The sequence below is a fragment of the Chiloscyllium punctatum genome, chromosome 12, assembly GCF_047496795.1.
Source record: "Chiloscyllium punctatum isolate Juve2018m chromosome 12, sChiPun1.3, whole genome shotgun sequence".
Lineage (NCBI taxonomy): Eukaryota > Metazoa > Chordata > Chondrichthyes > Orectolobiformes > Hemiscylliidae > Chiloscyllium > Chiloscyllium punctatum.
In genome coordinates, this window is record NC_092750.1 from 59,562,762 (window position 1) to 59,584,895 (window position 22,134).

The following is a 22,134-nucleotide window of genomic DNA, read 5'->3' on the forward strand; positions in this document are numbered from 1 at the left end:
CCCACGCTGCTCATTAAATGAGCTTCAACCTTACCCACACAGGAGTGCGGTTCCACACACATTTTCTGAATTTATGCAACTTTGAAGGGGTGTAACTTTATCCACACCCATGGAAGGACTGCCAACGACAAGGGGCAGGTTTAAAATAATTAGTAAAATAGCAAAAACGATATGGGAAGAAAAGGTTCAGGCAACGAGTGGTCAGGATCCGAAATGCGCTGGTTCAGGGCATGGTGGGAGGAGGCTGTTTTGATAGAAGTAGTCCAAAAGGGAATTAGGTGGTTACTTGAAAAAGAGCAATGGATGAAGTTATGGGTAGAAGTATGGAGAATACTACAGAAGGACATGCGCATTTGGAGAGTCGCTGAGGATAAAGTAGGCTTAATGGCCTCCACTGTGTTGTGACATTTCTTGGATTCTGAGTTTTAAATTTTGAATGCAGAGAATCCAAAATATAATTTCTGATATGCTGTATGGTTCTAATTCGGCCAGTTTTTTGGAAAGGCTTTCTCATTGAGACACGAAATACGTTGCCGGTAGGCTTCTGGAATCAAATTGATCAGCATTCAAAATTGAAAAAAATTCCCAAAAATCTCTGCCCTTCTAGGTGGAATTTGGACTGATAAACCTTAGTTTAAAGAGTCTCTGAAGTGGCCCAGATGGGGTCTTAAGCTACAGGGTTAGTTTGGACTCAGCTCAAGACACCATCTTGGTCAAAGAGTCAAAGCCTACATTGTGAATGACTGCCCAGAGGAGCTTGCCTCTAAACAGCTAACTGCCACTAAAACACCCGGTAGTTCTCACTGAAAAGGCTGCAGACTGTTTTGGTGGCTAGCACTTCCAACTACTGCCCTCACCCAACAACAAGCAGCCCTTTAGGAGTGAAGACAGTGTTGATGTAAGTTCCAAGCAGTTCGTTAATGGGTTCCCCATTTCATCTTCTCTTGCTGCTGAAGCTGTAAAAAGGATCTCTGAATCGCATTGGGACACTTTCTAGGACACTTAACTAGATTTCAACATCACTTGAGTGATTTTTATTCAGGAAATTTTCTACAGACCCCATCTAAAAATAAGCAACTGCTGTGCTGTCCCATGCTACAGGATTCATTGAAAGAATGAGTCAAGGAAATTTCGACAGGGATTCCCCTGGATGGGCAATCAGAGGAGGACGTGAGACAAGACAGAGAAGCATCATGTGCCATTGGAGGCCAATTGACAGTAAGGGTCATGTAAGGGTATACATCACATTGGCCATGTAGAATCTCTACATATGTGGATTCCTCAATAGCTTAGCACAAGTAAGAAAAATTTCAACAGATAGATCCATCATCCACGTCAACTGGGAATGTTAATGATAGCATCAAACTTAAAGAAAAAACAAATTTACTGTACAAAGGCAGGTGATGGATCAGAAGATTGGACAGATACATAAAAAAGAGCAAAGAATGACCAAAAAATTAATAAAGAGGGAAAATTTAGAGTATGATAGAAAGCTAACCACAAATATTAAAAAAAAGATAGTAAGAGTTGCGTAAATATTTGAAGAGTTGAAAAGTGGGCATTGGTCCATTTGAAAGACTGACTGGAGAATTAACAATGGAAAGTAAGGAAATGGCAGATGAACTGATTAGGTCTTTTGCATGAGTCTTCACAATAGATGAATGGGTCGGCAAGGATCCGTTGGACTGAAGGGTCTGTTTCCGTACTGTATGACTTTATGACTCAGAATCTCTTAATGTAGTGATGTGGCACAATGCAGCTGGTTAAACAAACAAGAACACGGTGTTGATTTCTTTCCATTTGCTATGGTTGTCAACCAATGTCAAGAGTGCACTAGATAGTATCAAGTGCAAGACACACATTGCAAAGCAATGTCAACAAGCTTTACCCTTGTTCCTGAGCCTCTGCAGCATCCTATATAGTCAAAAGCCCACATATAGATCTATAGCTGCTGAGGGAATTTGTTATTAATCTGTACTGTACACAAGCTGGAGCTTAAATGAGGAAGAAACATAACTGTGTAATGCTGTAAATACACACCAGGTCAGCCAACATTTGCTGAAGGGTCCCACTTGAACTTTACACTTTCTCCTTTATGCCAGGGATTAGAACATAATTAGCTAACATTACAGAAGACAGATCAATGCTCCACATTTGCCCATTTTTCCTGCATACACAGACACAGAGCCAGGGACATGAGGGTCATAGCAGATGGGATGTAGATCTTACTAAAATTCTTCAGAATATGGATTCTAGGGCCAGCAAGAAATGATTTATAGCTCCTAGTAGTCTGAACTAATAATGAAAACATGTGCAAGCAATTCTCTACAGGCCAAGAACAGGAATGAAAATCTCTTCACACTATCCCCATACAGTATTTGGTTTAATTTGTTTGGCTGAAGAAAAGTCAAACTTCTTGTATGTTTTTTTTTTGGAATGTGCCAATGTTCTACACCCCTCCTCTTGAAGATATGAATCCAGGAATACCAGATGCTTTGTTACAGAGGCATCTTTTACGCATAAGTTTCAACAGCGAGTAGCAGCAGGTTAGTTAAATCTGCTGTTCATCACAGCATGGTTGATCCTTTCCACACTCCAGCTCAGCACTCTAGCACCATCACTTAAATAGCAATTAGGAGTAAAATCCCTGACTCCCTGATATGAACTTAATGGGCAGTGTGAAATACAACAACACTGTTGCTACTCCTGCTGCGACTGGCATAACCAACACTACTTCTCTTTCAGGCACATTTGTAATTCTCCTCTGGCATGATGAGTTTGATCACATACCATATCCCAGCAACAAGAATGTTGAAGCATAGAATACAATGACATTTTCCTCTCAGGTGGAGCCGTTTCTGGACTGGTCACTAGAACTTTTTAAATAAAGTTAATTTAATTCTCGTCAATCTGTAGTAATGTTAGAGGTTAATTCCTGTTCGCAGGAAGGTTTGCAGACTTGTAACTATCCAGTTCCCAAAATACCCACCTCTCTTCCTATTGCTCTGATAATTCAGAGGACATAGGAGGGGGCTGACTCCACTTTTTGGCCGGAGCCAAAATGAGTATGTTCAAGGTACTCAAATGAGGCAACTCAAGGTAATACTCAATGAGCAAGACTGTGATTAATTTATCAAATTAACGGCTAATGTAGACAGGAAAGGGATAACAGAACAAAATTTGAAATGGATTTCGACATGAAAGTAGACAAGTTCTGACCGTGAGACAAATTGTGTTGTTAGATTTTTTTAAGTGATGCATCTTCTAATAAAGGACAGAGCTATTTGGATTAGGTAACTTGATAGTCTTGTCATGTTTAAGTTATATCACTTTGCTACAATTAGATAATGCAAAGAACAGAAAACATAGATTGGATTGGCAGCTTTGAAGGTGTGGGCATGGGTGCTCATAAAATACATTGTGTGCCTTCCCACCAGTCTTCTAGTTTACAAGGCAACAGATGAACTGTCATTCCCAGGATTACTAGGATCCTTCTGCAACCATTAATATTTTATCTGTGGAAGACAGAGCCCAGGTCAGGATGGGCTGGTGTGTCCAACGTTGAATGGCTGGGGAGAATATTTTATTTAGGGGTATTCCACTGACCAGAGGTACACACCATGCACATGCCCAACAAAACATTATATAACCTCATTTATCTGTACCCCAGCTGGTCTTGCCAGCTTGCACCCAACACAAAATTCACATCACCTTCACTGGGGCTTGTCTGCAAATCACCTTCTGCTACTGCCTCAGACTTATCATCAGTTGGTCTCCATAACCTCTTTTTCAATGAGTGCCTGTGGTCCCAGCTAAGGTTGAAGCCAACGCTACTTTTGATGATTAGACTATTATCATTAACAGGAACAGATATGAACTTCTTTCCAAATAAGGTCTGAAGTCTCAGTCTGAGCCAATTAATGAACCATTGAGCAAAAAGTGTCAGAGACAGTGTTCACGGTTGAGTTCATGTTATGGGGTGTTGGGGGGCACAGAACTTGGCACCATATAAAATCCAGCCCCATGATCTGTAATTTCTGTGGGCTGTTCCCAGGAGACTGTGACATATTAGTTAGCCAGTATATTCCTTTTCATTCACTCATGGGATGTGGGCATTGCCAGCTGGGCCAGTATTTACTGCTCAACCTAGTTGCCCATCCAACTTGCATAGATTTAGAAATTAAGCAACTGGTTGCTTTTCTGAAAGAAAGGTGAATTTTGAAAATAAAAGGTGATCAGTGTGAAACCTCGAGGTGCCTGTGTGAACTAGGTCAGAGTGGGAACGGGGAAGAAAAACAAGTCAATAAATAATCTGAAAACATTAGTGTTATTTGTCAGCTGCAAATATCAGATGACTTGCACAGTATTCTCCCCAAGAAATGAGAAAATTTTCATTGATTATTCACACAACCATCTGTAATTTCTCAAAAACAGTGGAAACAGGGTTACCAACTCTGATGAAGTGCAGTTATTGGAGGCTTCATCACATGGCTTTCTCCAGCTTTGGCTCTCCATCACATTTATCCTCACTTCCTGTGGCTTTTAAAAACAGAAAACACTCTCCATTCCCAAATTAGAGGATTCTTGACGGTCCATCAAGTGGCATTTTTCACATCTTCAACACTTTTTCAATTTGTAAAGAGAAATGCTAGAAGAAAATTTAAAATTATCTTTCTCAAAAAAGCAATCCTTCAAGTTATGGGCACATGGGGATATTACTGCTCGACTATTAATCCAAAGACTCAGCTAATGACTGGGAACTGAGATTCAAACCCAGCCATTGCAGATAGTGGAATTTGAATTCAATAAAATTAAGAGTCTAATGATAATCATGAATCCATTGTCAACTGTTGGCAAAGCTTATCTGGGTCAATAATGTCCTTTAGGGAAGGAAATTGCCATCTTTGTCTGGCCTACATATGACTCCAGTCCCACAGCTATGTGGTTGCCTCTGAACTGTCCTCTGGGCAATAAACGTTGGCCTAGCTAGTGACACGCACATTCCAGGAATCAATAGAAGAAAACTTCAAATCCATCCTGGAGATTAGGCAACACTGGCCAGTAATGATCATTCAAGGAAATGTCAATCTATGTATGCCAGCTTCTTATCTCACCCCCAAGAAAATCATGTTGTTTTTTATGAATTAAAATTTTGTCTCATGCTTTGGTATTTGTGATAGTGATTCAGGAAATGAATCATCTAGGGTGTTATAGCTCACACTTGCAATAGCTCAAGATGTTACCTTTTTTTGTATTTTTTTAAAAAAGAAAATAAAACAGCAGAACACTATAATGGAAAGATACTCTTGGTCAAGTTAAATGTTAAATTTTCTATATTTAAAGATGATACAGAGAAAATTCTTGAGTGGCAGATCAGGTAAAAATAAACAACTTAACTTTCACAGGTAAATGATCAGGATCCAAAATCAAAGATCATTCTGAGATTCCAAGAGTCTTTTTAGCAGAATTCTTTACAATAAGAAAGCAAGGTCTGAATTTGTTAAGACCACTAGTCATGTCAAAACATTCTCTAGCTCACAATGCTTTTGAAGCATAGTCAATGCTGCAATGGAGGAAACGTGACAACCAATTTGGACACAACTAATTCCCACAGACTTCAAGTGATAATAGCAGAAGATCTGTGTTGAGATACTTATTGAGGCATCAATGTTGATCAGAACATCAACACTAAACGGTCCTCACTCATCATTGATATTGTGCTGCTGAATCTTTTACCCGAGGGCAACAGTGTCCTACATTGATGTGCTAGGCACAATGCTTATGCTGGAACCGTAGGACCCAGAGGTGAGGGTGCTACCAACTGAGCCATATCGGACCCCATTATTTGAGATTAGGAGACAATTCAGAGTTCCAAATATCACAGAGTTCTAACTCACTGCCAGAATGTGGAGCGAAACATTTGCGTCACACACTAGCTTTCAAAATGACTAAAAGGTTTTTTTTATACTTGGTTGGGAGACCTCAAAGGAAACAGCTATCAATCAAATTGTAGCCAAAACTACAGCAATGGGCAAGCGGCAATGACTGTCTGTTCCAGATAGAGAATCCTCGAAAGGGAAAATATTAGCCTGACACCCAAGACACAGGAATTATCCATGTTTGAGTTGGCAGGACTGTGTATGGTCTCTTTACAGTGGGAGGCCTGTCATGCACCAAGTCCCACACGGCCTTAGTGAGCTATTGTTTGATTCAAAGATCAGAGTATTTCTGTGGAACTGAAGGTTGTAATCTTTTGTCTGTCTTCACAACCATCAGCTGATCCACCGTGAAAGGGTTTTGTTGTGGCAGGACGTACGGATTGCTGGCCCTTGCTCACCTTATCATAGGCAGTTGCAGGCCTAGGGGCAGGGTTGAGTGAACATTGAAGCACTGTCTTTTACATCATCCTTCACAAAATAATCTGCTGCTGTATTCTGTGATTGCTCACTCTTCAGTGGAGGTCCTATTTTGTAGCTGGTGTCCCTATCCGGAGATTATTTCAGCTATTCAGTCCCTCATTCACAGGACTGGGAACCGCAACTCTCTCCTAACATGAATAAAGAGCTCATAGGATTTCAAACCAGTTAATTTTGCACTCCAAGCAGCAGCACAGAATTGTCCAGGAGAATCTGACAATGAAGTTCAGTTAAAAACCTCTGCAGCATTGCTTGGCTAAAATCGGAGTTTAAAAAATCTGTTTCCCATAATCTGAAACAAGACAGATTGTCAGGATAGTTACATAAGGTTCCTGCTGATATTGACAGAAGACTTAATTTACTGTGCACTTTGATCATTTGATACATTGAGGCCATGGCAACCCTTTCGAAGGTTATTAATCAGTGCAATTGTAATACAAGCACCGCTGCAATGATCCTGCTAATTCTTGTAACAAGTAGAGTTCCCACCGCAGAGACATGTAAAAGGTCAATGGTCACCAAGAGATTCATGGCAGTTGCTCAGCTTGGCGTTGTTTTGACAGTATCAAGGAAAGCTGCAGGAAACCTTCCACCAACCAGACTTCACATGCATCTCTCCCACAGTGAAGGAAAAGTAGGCCAACCCCACACTGACACACACCTCATAGTCCGAACCATCAGAAGGTGAGCTGTGAAGCTGCCATAATGTCTGGGAGGACAAGGTTAGTAATGTTCATAAGGATCACAAACATTCTGAGATGCTTCTGCATGGATTTCGGGCTTTAAACTTGCAGACTGCTTTTATGTAAACAACGGCATCAACATTATCCCAGCTCAGGAAGAAGTCCTCAGACATGTTCACATAAAGTGGTAATTTATGGCTTGTGGCATTACCAAAGCATTTGTACTAGACAAATGCATTGGATTGTCTGGCATTTAACAGCAAGATCAGAAAACCACACATCTTACTTGTGCACTGTTAGCTGATTTCATCCAGGAAAGTGGTTGAATCAGTTCAGACAGCCTCAAAATCCCTTGAGTAAAGGGAAATAAAGCAAAGTGTTCCATTCTAATTGATATTCTTTGAGTTCTGCTGCCAAGTGAAATTGTAGACATTAAAAAAGGACATGGATTAAACAATAAAACTGCAGCAAGGAATCTGATCACCACCTTTGACAGCACCTTTCAAACCCATGATCTCTATCATCTAAAAGAATAAAGCAAATAAATGGAACACCACTGCCTGCAAGCTCCTTCTAAGCTGCACATCACACTGAATTGGAACTATATTGCTGTTCCTTCACTGTTGCTGGATCAAAATTCTGGCTAGCCCTTCCTAACAGCACTGGAAGCAGTTCAAGATGGCAGCTCACCACAATACGTTCTCACAAACAGTTATGACGGGCAAAAGATGTTAGCCTAGCCAACGACACCCACATCACAACTGAATGCAAGGCAACCCCCTATATCCGCTGAATCGTTTTCCATGGTTTCAGTTACCCGCGGTTTACCACGGCTAGAATATATTATCAGGAACGTTCCAGACCAGGGACCAGAAGGCTGCCAGGACGGTACGTTTCCAATTTAAATAGATGGGTTCGCTCTTATCCGCAGTTTCGGGCTTCCACGGTCGGTCCTAGAACGTATCCCCCTACAGGTATTGGGGGGGTGGGGCGGCAGGACTACAGTCTTCAAATATCAGGTCCTAGCCATTTTGTATCTCAATTACGCATTTTAATTTCATAATCACTTGTCAAAGAAAAGTTTACTAATCGGAGTACTGAAACTTTCAGTTGATTTTCCTTTGTTGTGACAGAGTCTACTAAACTTGCATCATCACTGTGTGACGAAGTGACATCACCCCTGAACAGTCTAACTCTCAATTTTAAGAGTGTTGACTCCTTGTTCCAGACTCTCTTAGCAAAAGCTATTCTCCACCTTTTCTCGCAAATAACATAAGGCTCATTGTCTAGATTTGCAGACAGTTACATGCACATTTTGCCATAGCCTGTGCTAGTGATGCTGGCAGCCAATGCACATGTTTTATGATGCCAATTATAAACTGAAAGAAGACTTACTGGTATTCATCTTTTGAACTGTGGGTCTCAGTGAATAACTTTCGAGTTGCAGCCAATTCTAGCAGATCCATGCAATAGAGAAAAATAGCCTTCACATAGATCCTGATACAATATAAATTGCTTCCTTAGTGTTTGTCACAATCTAAGGCATAAAATAAATTCGCAAGACTTGGCTAATTTCCCTATGTTGAAATGGGATACTGGAAGTGCTGACTATGAACTAAATTATTTTAATTCAACAGTGATTAATCCTTCAGAGTCCATTATCTGGTTGGACTTAATGAATTCATGTTGGACGTCAGTCTGTCACTTCCGCCCTGTGCTCTGTTGATACTGCTCCTTTGTTCAAGTATTGGGCCTAGTACCAGGATTATGAACCAATGAGACTCAACTGGCAACAAGTATAGCTGATTGGTTTATGGAGTTGAGTAGGTAAAAACAATGACTGCAGATGCTGGAAACCAGATTCTGGATTAGAGTGGTGCTGGAAAACAGCAGTTTAGGCAGCATCTGAGGAGCAGGAAAATCTACGTTTTGGGCAAAAGCCCTTCATCAGGAATAGAGGCAGAGTGCCTGAAGGGTGGAGAGATAAACATGGAGTTGAGACACCTGGCAGCTAAAAACTACATGATTTGATTGTGAGTAGCTGAAAAACTTGTGGGTGTAAATGATATTGCCAGAAGCTTTAGGTCTTCTGGAAGTGGTCTCTCTACAATAGAAGGTACCTGAAACCTGAAGAAAACCAGTCATCATCTTCCACCAATTGTTTCTTTCAAGCAATAAGTCATAGACTTTATAATTTGTGAGCCATTCACTTGTGCCTGCTGCAAGGAAGGGAAAGGAACTAGAAAAAAGTTTGAAGGACAAGTCTTGGCAAACAAAAGGATCTCTCAGAAAACCTATGGCCAGAGGCCATTGAACTGTTTCTTGAGGTTTTCCTCTCCATTCATAACACTAATATTTTTGTCTGTATGTGCATGTAAGGGAAATGTCATAAGGAAATTAGAGTTTTAATAGTGAAGTTGTATGTCAACAATTTGTACATCTTTTCTATGTATGTAGACTTTATTTACAGTAATTCTTGTGGAGCACTGAAACCTGGTCTGTGATTTCAGTTCACCTAGGTCCAAGCACATAGGTAACTGGGGAAGTTTTGTGTACTTTGTGAAAATCTATTAACCTTTGTGAATACCTTGTGAACAGTGGGCCAATGCACGACCCCAGAGAAGCATGATATTTCATAATGACAGGTGTTAAGCTAACTGGCCAACGGCTACCTATGTTTTTGGCTCCCTCCCTTTTTGAATGAAGTTGTTACCTTGGCAGTTTCCAAACTTCCAGGACTTTTCCAAAATCCAAAATTATCCATTTTCTCTGTAGCTAGTTCTTTTACTATCCGAGGATGTTTCCCATCAGGTTCAGGGGTTTATCAGTTTTTATCCCCATTTGCTTTACAAGTATTTTTTTCCTCCAGTAATAGCTGCTATATTAATTTCCCCTTCCACTTTTGACCCTTTAATATTTAGTACCTTTGGACTACCACTAGATGTCTTTTATCGTCAATACTGATTCAATTTTAAAATTCAGCTTCTCTTCCATTTCCTAGTTCCTTATTATTATTATTTTCCCAATTTTAGTTTTTAAGGAGCATACATTCACATTTATATATTTAAAGAAGGTCTTGCTGTCTGTCCTGAAATCACTTGCAAGTTTACCCTCAAAGTTTAATTTTGCCCTTTTTAGATTAAATTTTGTTGGCTTTTAAATCTTTCCCAATTCTATTGTCATGCGTAATCTTTACCACATTGTAATTTTTTTCTAACTATGTTGCCCTTATCTTTGCTGGTTATTTGTGGTTGCTTAATCCTCTTCCTAGAATCCTCCTTCCTCACTGGGATATACCTTTGTTCTAAGTCATGATCTATTTTTGTAAACATCTGCCATTGTTCTTCAACTGTGTTTGCTGCTAGAGTCCTTACCCAGTCAACTCTAGCTACATTTGCCCTCGTTTCTCTGTAATAACTCTTATTTAGGTTTACCACAGCTGTTTCCTACCCAAGATTCTCACTCTCAATCTGAATGCTAATTTCTACCCCATTATGACATTTTTTTTCAGGAGACCTTTTACTCTGAGATCACTTATGAAATCTCCCACATAACACATTACCAGATACAAGGGAGACCAAAAGATCTGTCGGGAATACAAAACAGGATATCTGTCTCCTCTGCTTTGCATTCTCCATTGGTGTGAAACAGAAAAATCTGTCCGATCAATTAAGACAAGACAAATAAACAAGCAAAACAAAAAAAATCAAAATACAGCAGTTGCTGGAAATCTGGAAAAAAACAGAAGGCTGGAGAAACTCAGTGTCTGACAGCATCTGTGGAGAAAGAGACAGAGCTAACATTTTGAGTCCATATGGTTGTTTTCCAGAATAAGATTTATATTATATTTGTAATGTTATCTCTTTACTGATCCTACACTTCTTTTCTCCTTCAAGTATTCATCCAATCTACATTTGACAGATACTGCTGAATTGTTAACAAGGACCACAAATTCAACTGGGACAACACAACGATCATAGAACAAGCTAAACAAAGGATCACCAGAGAATTTCTAGAAGTATGGCACTCATCCATGGACTTCTTTAACAAGCACATAGACCTAAACCCAATATACCAGCCACTACAACGAACAACCGGAACCGACAACCGGAAGCAGCAGGAACGGATCAGAATAAATTCCAGAAGAGACAGTATAGCTGCACTTCACAGGAGGCTCCAAAGCACTGAAGATGTCACCTAGACAGGGGACGTGACGTCTGCAAATCAACTTCCCAGCTCAGCGAGCATACCCACAACTGCGGCAACTCTATTTTTCTCTCTGTCCATGGATACTGCCAGACCTGTGGACTTTAATCAAGACTTTAAACAGTCTGATCTAAAAAGATCACAGTTTTCAAAGGTTAGTACTTAAGTATATGGCAACGAGCTAAACAAAACAAAATAATATAACAGCCAAAAGATATGATGCACTTAAGTAATGCAATTAATTTGGATAATGCAATGATGTTGCCACTTACTGGATCAATCTCACAGCTATGCAACCATTGAACACTTGCTAAGACATTATAACTTTGGACTAAAGAATCATGATTGTTTATGTAAGCTGCACCATTGAAACAGAAAGTTCACACTTCATCCCAAAGGAAATCACTAAATTATTATCAGGCAACCTGGTCCACAACCACTCCCCAGTTAGAGACAGAATTGACTGACAAGGACCTGCTGCAGAAAAATGATTCTCAGTAAATACAGATGTTGCTGAATGGAGTCCTGTTGTGACCTTCAAGAGTCCAAAAGTCAGAATCAGTTTTCATTCCTTGAACAGTGCGCAGATTTTATTCAGAGCTTAACTGTTGGTATTTAATGACTCTTGTATCTACCTGCTGTTCACAGTAACCTCAAACACTTACTGATGTTTTATTATTGAAATTTGCCTGCTGAGAGTCTGTCATAGGGAGGCTATTTGTCACCCATCAACTTTGATTTGGCTCTTTTGAAGTACAAATCAGTTAGCTCATCGTCCTTCTTTACTGATCCTACTCTTCTTTTCTCCTTTGAGTATTCATCCAATCTACATTTGACAGATGCTATTGAATTGTTATCCTGTACCTATCTGGCAATACATTCCAAATCGAAATTACTCATTGCATTAAATATTGATTTTCTTCCTGCCACTTATGGTTCTTTTACAAATCACCTTAACTTTATGACCGTTGATTATTAATTCTTCTATCACAGAAAACAGTTTCTTTTGATTTTCTCCCTCTTCATTATTTTAAATACCTCTATCAAAGCTCCTCTTGATCATCTCCATTTGATGGAGAACAATTCTAACTAGTCCAGTCTATCCATATAACCCTCCCATCCCAAATACCTGAACCATGGTAATAATTTTTTTTCCTCCTTCTTCAAAGACATCATGTCATTCCTACAGCGTTGTGCCCAGAATTACGTACAATATTCCAACTGAAGTATTTAACAATGTTCGCCTCATATTTGACAATGAGCTTGTTCTAGCAGGCTCTAGTTTAGCTGTGCTAGATACAAGGGAAGGCACTACCTTAGACACAATATCTTCAATTTTAAAGTAGGACAGGAATGCAATGAGCTGTTGATCTTACTTGCTTCCTGTGGATCTCCCATTTACCTGTCCAAAAGAACAGGTTAAATCTGGGACCCACTGGAAATAAACCCAAACATGAGGGGGTAAAAAAACAGCCTAATTTTACTTGCATCCCAGTCCCATATCTTCTTTGTCAATTTAGTTTTCCACGAAAAAGAAACACATTTTGACAGCAGACACAAGGTGGTGCAACCATTTAGATCGTAATAGTGCGCAGGAATATGGGGCGAAGGTAAAAGATTGGCACTAGATTGTACAGCTGGTGCAGGCATGATGGACAAAATGGCCTCCTTCTACAGAGTAATAATTGAATATTTCTGCAATTTTATGTGTGTGTGTGCGCGAGATCAGTGTTTAGCTGCAGCCACTGACAATTGCAAGGCAATGCAAAGACTATTTCATAATTACATTGAGCTCAGAATACAAAACAGCTGTCCAATGCTACAAACATCCGCAAAGAAAAACTAAAACTTTCTCATCACATATTAGAATAGGGGGTATCTGCCGTGCACATCAGTTTCACCATGTTGTTGTCACAGGACTGCAATTCTTTATTTGAAAGGAGATAAAAAGACAGATTGATGTACAGATTTGATGCACATCAAAAGGGTTGTTATCCTTTGACTATAGATTCCCTGGATCTGTGGGATCGATGAAAAGATAACAGGGGCTGTTGTGGCAAAAAGGTTTCCATACTGCTTAATTCAGTTCTGCACTTGACCACATTTGTTGACAGTTTACAAATGAAATCATTTTCTTAAACTAACAGTGAAGACACTTTAGCATATCTTCATTTACTCAGCAGAAAAGACATATTTTCCCCACCCACAGAGGGTTTTTCAACAGACATTTGAGGGCTAGTTTTTGATTTTCAGGAGTTGCTTTTTGGTTTGCAAGAGCTCCTTTTTCACGTCACGATCTAATTTATTAGCCAAAGCCATCATTTAGTAACAACACACTCTATATTTGTGTTGATGTGGACTTTTTGTTTGCACTCACACACAATCAGCATGAGAAGAACTCATCAATATCGTCAATAATTGACAAGCCTCCATTACACTTAAAGCCACAAAAAACACACAAGAAAAGCATTAATTTCTTAGACACCACAATGATATAAACTGGCCTAAAAACAACACATAAGAGTTAACAATGGCAGTTCTTTTCAGAAGAAGTAGCACACACTGACACATTGCCCTACACTCTTCCTTCCACAGATTAGTTAATTCGCAGCGAATCTGTTTCTATCACATCTACACAAAGCAAGAAAAGTTAATAAAACCGTTATTGTGCTTCTTGTTGCATCGCAGATCAAAGTCTTAGATTTAAATTTAACATCTGACACAAGGTGTTCATGACAACAGCTTCTATTGCATTCTCCCCATATAGAAGCTCTTAAATATATGCAGCCTTAAAGATTTAACATTCAATTCCATGTACTTAATCACCTCTGTGATTTCAAGTAATCTCTTACTTACCGGAGTACTTAGCTGTTGACAAGTGTTCTCTTCCCTTCAGCCTCCCTCTCTCAACCTTTGCAGCTGTCCCCTCCTGACTCCACCTTGCAGCTTCAAACATACAGCCATCCCTGACTTATCTATGTATTAAATGAACCTGGTCTTCATATGTAAGCGATATGTATTGCAGATGATCGAGCAATGGACAAGCAGCTCAATCCAATCCTGTCCTTGCCCAAGGCAGAGGTTTTAGCAATGAGAATAAAGAACTGTGAGATTTATGCCTAATTTTTCCCCTTCTGGGCCAAGCATTATAGGTCAGTTAACATGCTCTGGAAGAACTACAAGTGGCGTAATCCAGGAATGGAACTTGGAGCCATTTTTTGCGGATGTGTCCATGTGCTTCAATATTCATGTATAACCAAGATTGGTTCTGGGAACATTTGCTCATACATAGTGAATGGTTAAATCTTTGCACTTGAATACCTGTTCCCAACTCATTTTAATAATGTAGCATCATGGGTGCTAGGACGTAAATTGGAAAATGACTTGAATCCAAATCCCAAGGTGAAGCACAAAAATCTAGGCTGACTCTACACCTCAGTAATGACTGATGGGTGCTGCATTGTCGGAAGCACCTGTCCCCTCAGTAGAATTAAATATCTCACAATGCCACTTTTAAATGGACAGTTATCCTGCTGTGCTGTCAATATTTATATATATTCGCAATATCCTTTATTCAAAATCAAAAAGAACAGTTTATATCGTCATCGTCCTTGTGCTGTTTGTGAAATGCTTGCTTTGTGTAAATTGGCTGTCCTGCTTCCCAAATGAAAACAGTTACCACTTTTCAAAACTAATCCATTCGCTATGAAATTTCCTTCGGCTGTAGAAGTCACCATATAAATGCACAACCTCTTTTCATTCTAGATTTTCTTTTCCTCGGTATTCTCCTCCACCACCAGAATTTTCTGAGGAAGCTTGGTTTGGCACAGAGGCTCAGTGGTTGGCATTACTGCCTCACAGCGCCAGGGATCTGGGTTCAATTCCAGCCTCGCGTGATTGTCTGCGTGGAGTTTGCACATTCTCCCTGTGTCTGCGTGAGTTTCCTCCAGGTGCTCCGGTTTCCTCCCACAATCCAAACATGTGCAGGTTAGGTGAACTGGCCATGTTAAATTGCCGATAGTCTTCAGGGATGTGTAGGTTCGGTGCATTAGTCAGGGTAAATATAGGATAATAGGGTAGGGGAATGGATCTGGGTGGGTTACTTTTCAGAGGGTCAGTGTGAACTTGTTGGGCCAAACAGCATGTTTCCACACTGTAGGAATTCTATGATTTTATGTTTATCCAATGGTGAATTCTTGTGCATTCCCAATTTTATTAGCTCCAACACTAATAGCTATGCCTTCTGTTGTCTAGAACCAAGCTCTGGAATATCCTCCCTACGCCGCTTCACCTTAAAAGCTACCACTTTGACCAAATAATATTCCCTTCTGTGGTTCTGACATTATTCTTTGTTTTATAATACTCCTGAGAAGTACCCTGGGTTGTTTCATTCTATTCAAGGGTGCTATATAAATACAAGTAGTAGTTTCTGAACATTTTTGGTTTGCAAAACAACACAAGTTTAGGTAAAGGAAAACACGTTATTACACACTAATTTTCTTAATGCAAATTTAGTTAGTTGCTTCACACTTACAAAATAATTCATTTTTCTTGTATTTAGTTAATCCTACCTCCCATTAGAGACTATGTTTACATTGTTCTGATACTTTCAGTAAGGCAAGCTCTCCTGAGTGAATCATCTTACCAGTTTCTGGGTCAGCCCTGGTGGGGCCCACTCATAGGTGACTGTGTCAAAAGTTGGATCTTTCTTTGTTACATTGGGATTGGTTATAATCATTCGGTTCCTCTTATAAATGCGGACTCCATCTCCTCCCTTCACTCGCGCAGTCAGATTAGAATAGTTAGAGTCAGCCAAAAGGCGGCCGATTTTCCGATCATCTTCAGCATCAGAGTGTAAGTTGTGATCCTCTTGGTTGCATTTGCATGACTTGCATATCTTCCTGTATCAAAAGCAAGCAAATTAACATTAGATAGGGCTCATCTGTCTGTACAGGAATGACCATCATCTGGTGGAATCAGTCAAGTTTCAGAATTCAAAGTACCATTGTTTGTTTGAGCCTTCACACATCTGATGAAAAAAAATGCACTTTGTACAAGGCCCAGTCTGCATTTTGGAAGACAGGCTATAGCAAAAGTAGTTTAGCATCTGCATAACAAGTTATTATCTAATGGGATTGGGTGGTGCACATCCAACAACATAAGCTCAGTAGCATCTGGGAACTGAATCATAGTTCAGGCCAGACAGAAATGAGCAATGAGATATTTCCCTCTCTCTTGATATCTAGAGTCACAAGTTAAACAAGAATTGGCATATGCTTTATCCGCTGTGCTGTAGGAAAGAGCCCTTAGGACAGATAAAACCCTTTTTCAAATTTGGCACAAAATGGTATCATTCATCTGTTAACACCTCCTAGGCTCAAGAATAAATAGCTTGAGCACTGCAATGTTACAAGTTCTGTATAGTGCACACGTCTGAAGTTACAATTGATAGCAACAATTCTACCAATGCAGGGACAGAGTTGCATCATGCCCCAATGTGACTGCTGTCTATGGTGTTCGATACATCCAGTGGTATGAGAAAATGAGAAGGCTATAAAATGAAAGCAGAGTTTTTTTTATCATCGCCGTCACCATCAAGGTTGAGTTGACAATTTTTTTCTTCTCTCCCCACTTCAAGCTGGAACTCTCTTCTGACTTGCCTGATATGTTGGTAGCACTGTCTCCTCAGTGACTGCTTACTTACCAAGCGACTGTCGAGGCTTCGGATTTTCTCGTCTTACTTTACAGTCATATGACCCCACTCCAAATAAATCAAAGGTTTCTCCTTTCACCATTCCTCAAACCCAGGGTCTCAATAGTCGCCCATCTGAAGCTGCAACTCCTGTTTCTCACCACTTGTCCTCCCTCCAAGTTGCTTTTAGGTCAGCCTCACACACCTCTCCATTACCTATTCCATCTCCTTTCGCCTGACCCCTGCTATCACTTTGAGTGATTCTAGCCACTGCATACTGTTGGTGAGCATAACAAAATTTTGGAAGAAATATTTGGGCAGGTTCTGCAACTACATTAGATCGTAATATCCCTCAGATGAGACAGCAATAAGAGAACAGAGGCCTGAATCAGGGATTGTAGAGGCCAAGAAAACTGACTACAGCAATGTAGTCAGAGGGCATTTAAGCAAGGGTCAAAAAATACAATGCAGTTGCAGAAGGTGATGGTGACATTGGGGCTTAAACATTCTTCTCTGCAGTAAAGAACATGAGCCCTGAAGGCTATGTTGCATGTCAGGTGACAGGAATAAGGACACTTCTTCACAGATAGAGAGGAATGTGTAGAAAAGGGGAAATGTCCCATTTGCTGTGGACATTTATTGTATAGGTGGGACTTAACAAAGCGGGCTTACTGAGGTGATCTGAGCAGCTCAGGGCTGAACTGAAAAGCAGAACGCAAAGGGCTAACTGAGTCTGGAAAATTACCTGAGTCCCAAGGATGTTGGCATGGAATAATTAGGAGCAGAATGAAAAGATTCATAGACTGGTTTGGAAGACATGAGAGGCACTGACATACTACTGAGGAAAGAGGGAGATGTACCAATGGATTGTCCTTCACCTTACCATGCTAGGAGCAGATAAATCATATAGCTCGGGCTGGAGAGCAGGTCTGCGACAAAATAGTGGGAGTGTGTATATAGAAAGGAAGGCACATCTGATGGGAGCATTAAAGTTCAAGGGAAAGAGCAAGGCAACAGTAAAGAGTAAACAGATAAGGGTAATGATAAACAGAGACAAGTGTGTAAACATAACAGAGGACCAACAAGGGATGAAAATCTTGCAACATCTGCATTGGTGAGACCACACCTGGAGTATGGTGTACAGTACTGACCTCACTGTCTCAGAAGAGATAGAGTTGCATTGGAAGTGATTCAGACACAGTTCATTAAACTCACTCTTGGGATGAAGGAGTTGTTTTAGGAGGAAAGGTGAAGTGGGTCGGGTCTATACTCACTGGAATTTAGAAGACGGAGAGTCAATTTTACTGAAACATCAAAGATTTCAAGGGGGAGAGACACAGTTGATGCTGAGTAGATGACAGTGAGGTCTGCAAATGCTGGAGATGAGAGTTGAGAGTATGTTGCTGGAAAAGCACAGCAGGTCAGGCAGCATCCGAGCAGGAAAATCGATGTTTCAGGCTGGAGCCCTTCTTCAGGAATCCTTGTCCAACAACACACTCTCAACTCTGATGCTGAGTAGATGTCTCCTCTACTGGAGGAATTTAGAATTGCAGGACAATCTAAAAAAATAAGAAGTTGCTCATTTAAGACAGAAACGAAGAGAAATTTCTTCTCTTGGAGGTCCATTATAATTTGAATTTCTCTCTGTCAATGTGCAGTGAAGACTGGGTCATTGTGCGTGTTCAAAGCTGAATTAGACTGATTTTTGATTGACAAGGGATTCAAGGGTTATGACAGGTAGGCAGAAAAATGCAGTAATGCCAAGATCAGTTCAGACAAATTTTTACTGATGATAGAACAGGCTTGACGGGCCAAATGTTCTAAATCTGCAGATAATTTCTGTTGAATAAAGGGAACTATGGAGCTATGAGGGAGGAGCTGGCCAAAGTACAATGGTGCAATACCTTAGCAGGGATGACAGTGGAGGAACAATGGCGGATATTTGTGTGTATAATGCAGAAGATGCAGGATCAGTTCATTCCAAAAAGGAAGAAAGATCCTAGGAGGAGGCATGGGTGGCCGTGGCTGATGAGGGAAGTTAAGAAACATATAAAGTTAAAAGAGAAAAAGTATAACATAGCAAAGATAAGTGGGAAAACGGAGGACTGGGAAGCTTTTAAAGAACAACAGAGGATTACTAAGAAGGAAATACGCAGAGAAAAAATGATGTAGGAAGGTAAACTGGCCAAAAATATAAAGGAGGATAGTAAAAGCTTTTTTAGGTATGTGAAAGGCAAAGAAAATAGTTAAGACTAAAATTGGGCCCTTGAAGACAGAAACAGGAGAATATATTACGGGGAACTAAGAAATGGCAGAAGAATTGAATTGTTACTTCAGATCTGTGTTCACTGGGGAAGACACAAGCAATCTCCCTGAGGTAACAGTGGCTGAAGGACCTGCACTTTAAGGGAATTTATATTTGCCAGGAATTGGTGTTGGGGAGACTGTTAGGTCTGAAGGTTGATAAGTCCCCGGGGCCTGATGGTCTACATCCCAGGGTACTGAAGGAGGTGGCTCGGGAAATCGTGGATGCGTTGGTGATTATTTTCCAGAGTTCGATTCAGGGTCGGTTCCTGAGGATTGGAAGGTGGCTAATGTTGTACCACTTTTTAAGAAGGGTGGGAGAGAGAAAGCAGGAAATTATAGGCCAGTTAGTCTGACTTCAGTGGTGGGAAAGATGCTGGAGTCTATTATAAAGGATGAAATTATGACACATTGGATAGTAGTAAAAGGATAAGTCAGAGTCAGCATGGATTTATGAAGGGGAAATCATGCTTGACTAATCTTCTGGAATTTTTTGAGGATGTAACTCTGTAGATGGACGAGGGAGATCCAGTAGATGTAGTGTACCTGGACTTTCAGAAAGCTTTTGATAAAGTCCCACATATAAGGTTAGTGAGCAAAATTAGGGTGCATGGTACTGGGGGCAAAGTACTAACTTGGATTGAAAGTTGGTTGGCTGATAGTAGTGATAAACGGCTCCATTTCGGAATGGCAGGCAGTGACCAGTGGGGTCCCGCAGGGATCAGTGCTGGGACCGCAGCTTTTTACAATATATGTTAATGAAATAGAAGATGGTATTAGTAATAACATTAGCAAATTTGCTGATGAAACTAAGCTGGGTGGCAGGGTGAAATGTGAAGAGGATATTAGGAGATTACAGGGTGACCTAGACAGGTTAGGTGAGTGGTCAGATGCATGGCAGATGCAGTTTAATGTGGATAAATGTATGGTTATCCACTTTGGTGGCAAGAACAGGAAGGCAGATTACTACCTCAATGGAATTAATTTAGGTAAAGGGGCAGTACAAAGAGATCTGGGTGTTCTTGTACACCAGTCAATGAAGGTAAGCGTGCAGGTACAGCAGGTAGTGAAGAAGGCTAATAGTATGCTGGCCTTCATAACAAGAGGGATTGAGTATAGAAGCAAAAAGGTTCTTCTGCAGCTGTACAGAGACCACACCTCGAGTACTGTGTGCAATTCTGGTCTCCAAATTTGAGGAAAGACATTCTGGCTATTGAGGAAGTGCAGCATAGGTTCACGAGGTCAACTCCTGAAATGGCGGGACTACCTTACGCTGAAAGACTGGAGCGACTGGGCTTGTATACCCTTGAGTTTAGAAGACTGAGAGGGGATCAGATTGAGACATATAATATTATTAAAGGATTGGATACTCTGGAGGCAGGAAACATGTTTCCGCTGATGGGTGAATGTCGAACCAGAGGGCACAGCTTAAAAATACGGGGTAGACCATTTAGGACAGAGATGAGGAGAAACTTCTTCACCCAGAGAGTGGTGGCTGTGTGGAATGCTCTGCCCCAGAAGGCAGTGGAGGCCCAGTCTCTGGATTCGTTTAAGAAAGAGTTGGATAGAGCTCTCAAGGATATTGGAATCAAGGGTTATGGAGATAAGGCAGGAACAGGATACTGATTAAGGATGATCAGCCATGATCATATTGAATGGTGGTGCAGGCTCGAAGGGCAAAATGGCCTACTCCTGCACCTATTGTCTATTATCTAATTCTAATTATCTTGTAAACCCTTACTGGAATTCAACACAGCCCATCTGAATGGAATACATGCATTAAAGTGAAGGGAAAGAGAAAGAAATCTTCACTTTAATCCCTGCTGCAAATCAAAACCACAAAGCCTGATAGGTCATTCATTCTGCATTAAATAACTAATCAAATACATTTTAAATCATGTTTCTCAAGTTAAATCTGAAGATGAAATATGGATTTGTTTTGATCTTTCTTCAGCTAAAGTTGTGTTGGCGCTGGATTGTTTCGATAATGCTTGTTTAAAATCAAATTTGGCAGGAAGACAACAAGAAAGAAACTCATTTTATCTCAGCACCAAATTTGTAATTTCATATAGAGACAGATCATAGGACAGCTAAAATTAGAAATTTAAAAATTGTCACACCGGTACAATATGGACACAAAGATGACATAGGGACAGTTAGTGTTGAGGAAGTGGGGAGGCTGTATCTTTGGCTAAGAGTTGGGACTGACGTACCTAAAAGTGGCCTGGGTCTCACTCTGATAAGTCACTAATAGCTTGGTTCTCATCCACAGATCCTGCAGTCATTGAGAGTTATGAATCTTGGACTTATGTCTATGTTCTATGTTACTTTTAAAAGATGTTCATGGTGTTGGGCATCACTGGCAAGGCCAGAGTTTATTGCTCATCCATAACTGTCCTTCAGAAGGTGTTGGTGAGCTGGCTGCTTGAATCTGTGCGATGTCGGTAAACCTGCAGTGCTATTTAGAAGGGAGTTTCATGATTTTTAACCCGACAACAATGCAAGAGTGATGATATATTTGAAAATTGGGATGGCGTGTGACTTGAAGAATTTGACAATCATGGTCCCAGAAGAGTTAAGCACGAAGCATTTCAGTTGACTGTTCCAGTCTCCACCTAGCATGACTCAACCACAGAGACAGAAACTACATTAATATAATGTCTGAATTACTAAGTATCAAAACTAAATACATTCCTGTTCTATCTGCCTGACATTTCTTTCTCTCAATCCCCCACTGACGTCTCCCATATAAACAAACAAGCCTTCATCCACACAGGTCATTCAGATCCTCAGAGACCAAACTTTTAAGTGTTCAAGATCATCCATTTCAGGG

The 22,134-nt window shown here is 40.4% G+C and overlaps 1 protein-coding gene across 1 annotated transcript in view; it reads right to left on the reverse strand.

The window, feature by feature from the left end:
* The window catches only part of lmcd1 (LIM and cysteine-rich domains 1), a 66,947-nt gene that overhangs the window by 25,695 nt on the left and 19,118 nt on the right, over positions 1-22,134 (reverse strand). Inside the window, exon 3 of the mRNA XM_072582649.1 lies at positions 15,951-16,206. Within this exon, the coding sequence (XP_072438750.1) occupies positions 15,951-16,206 (256 nt within the window). The remainder of the gene's footprint in view (positions 1-15,950; positions 16,207-22,134) is intronic.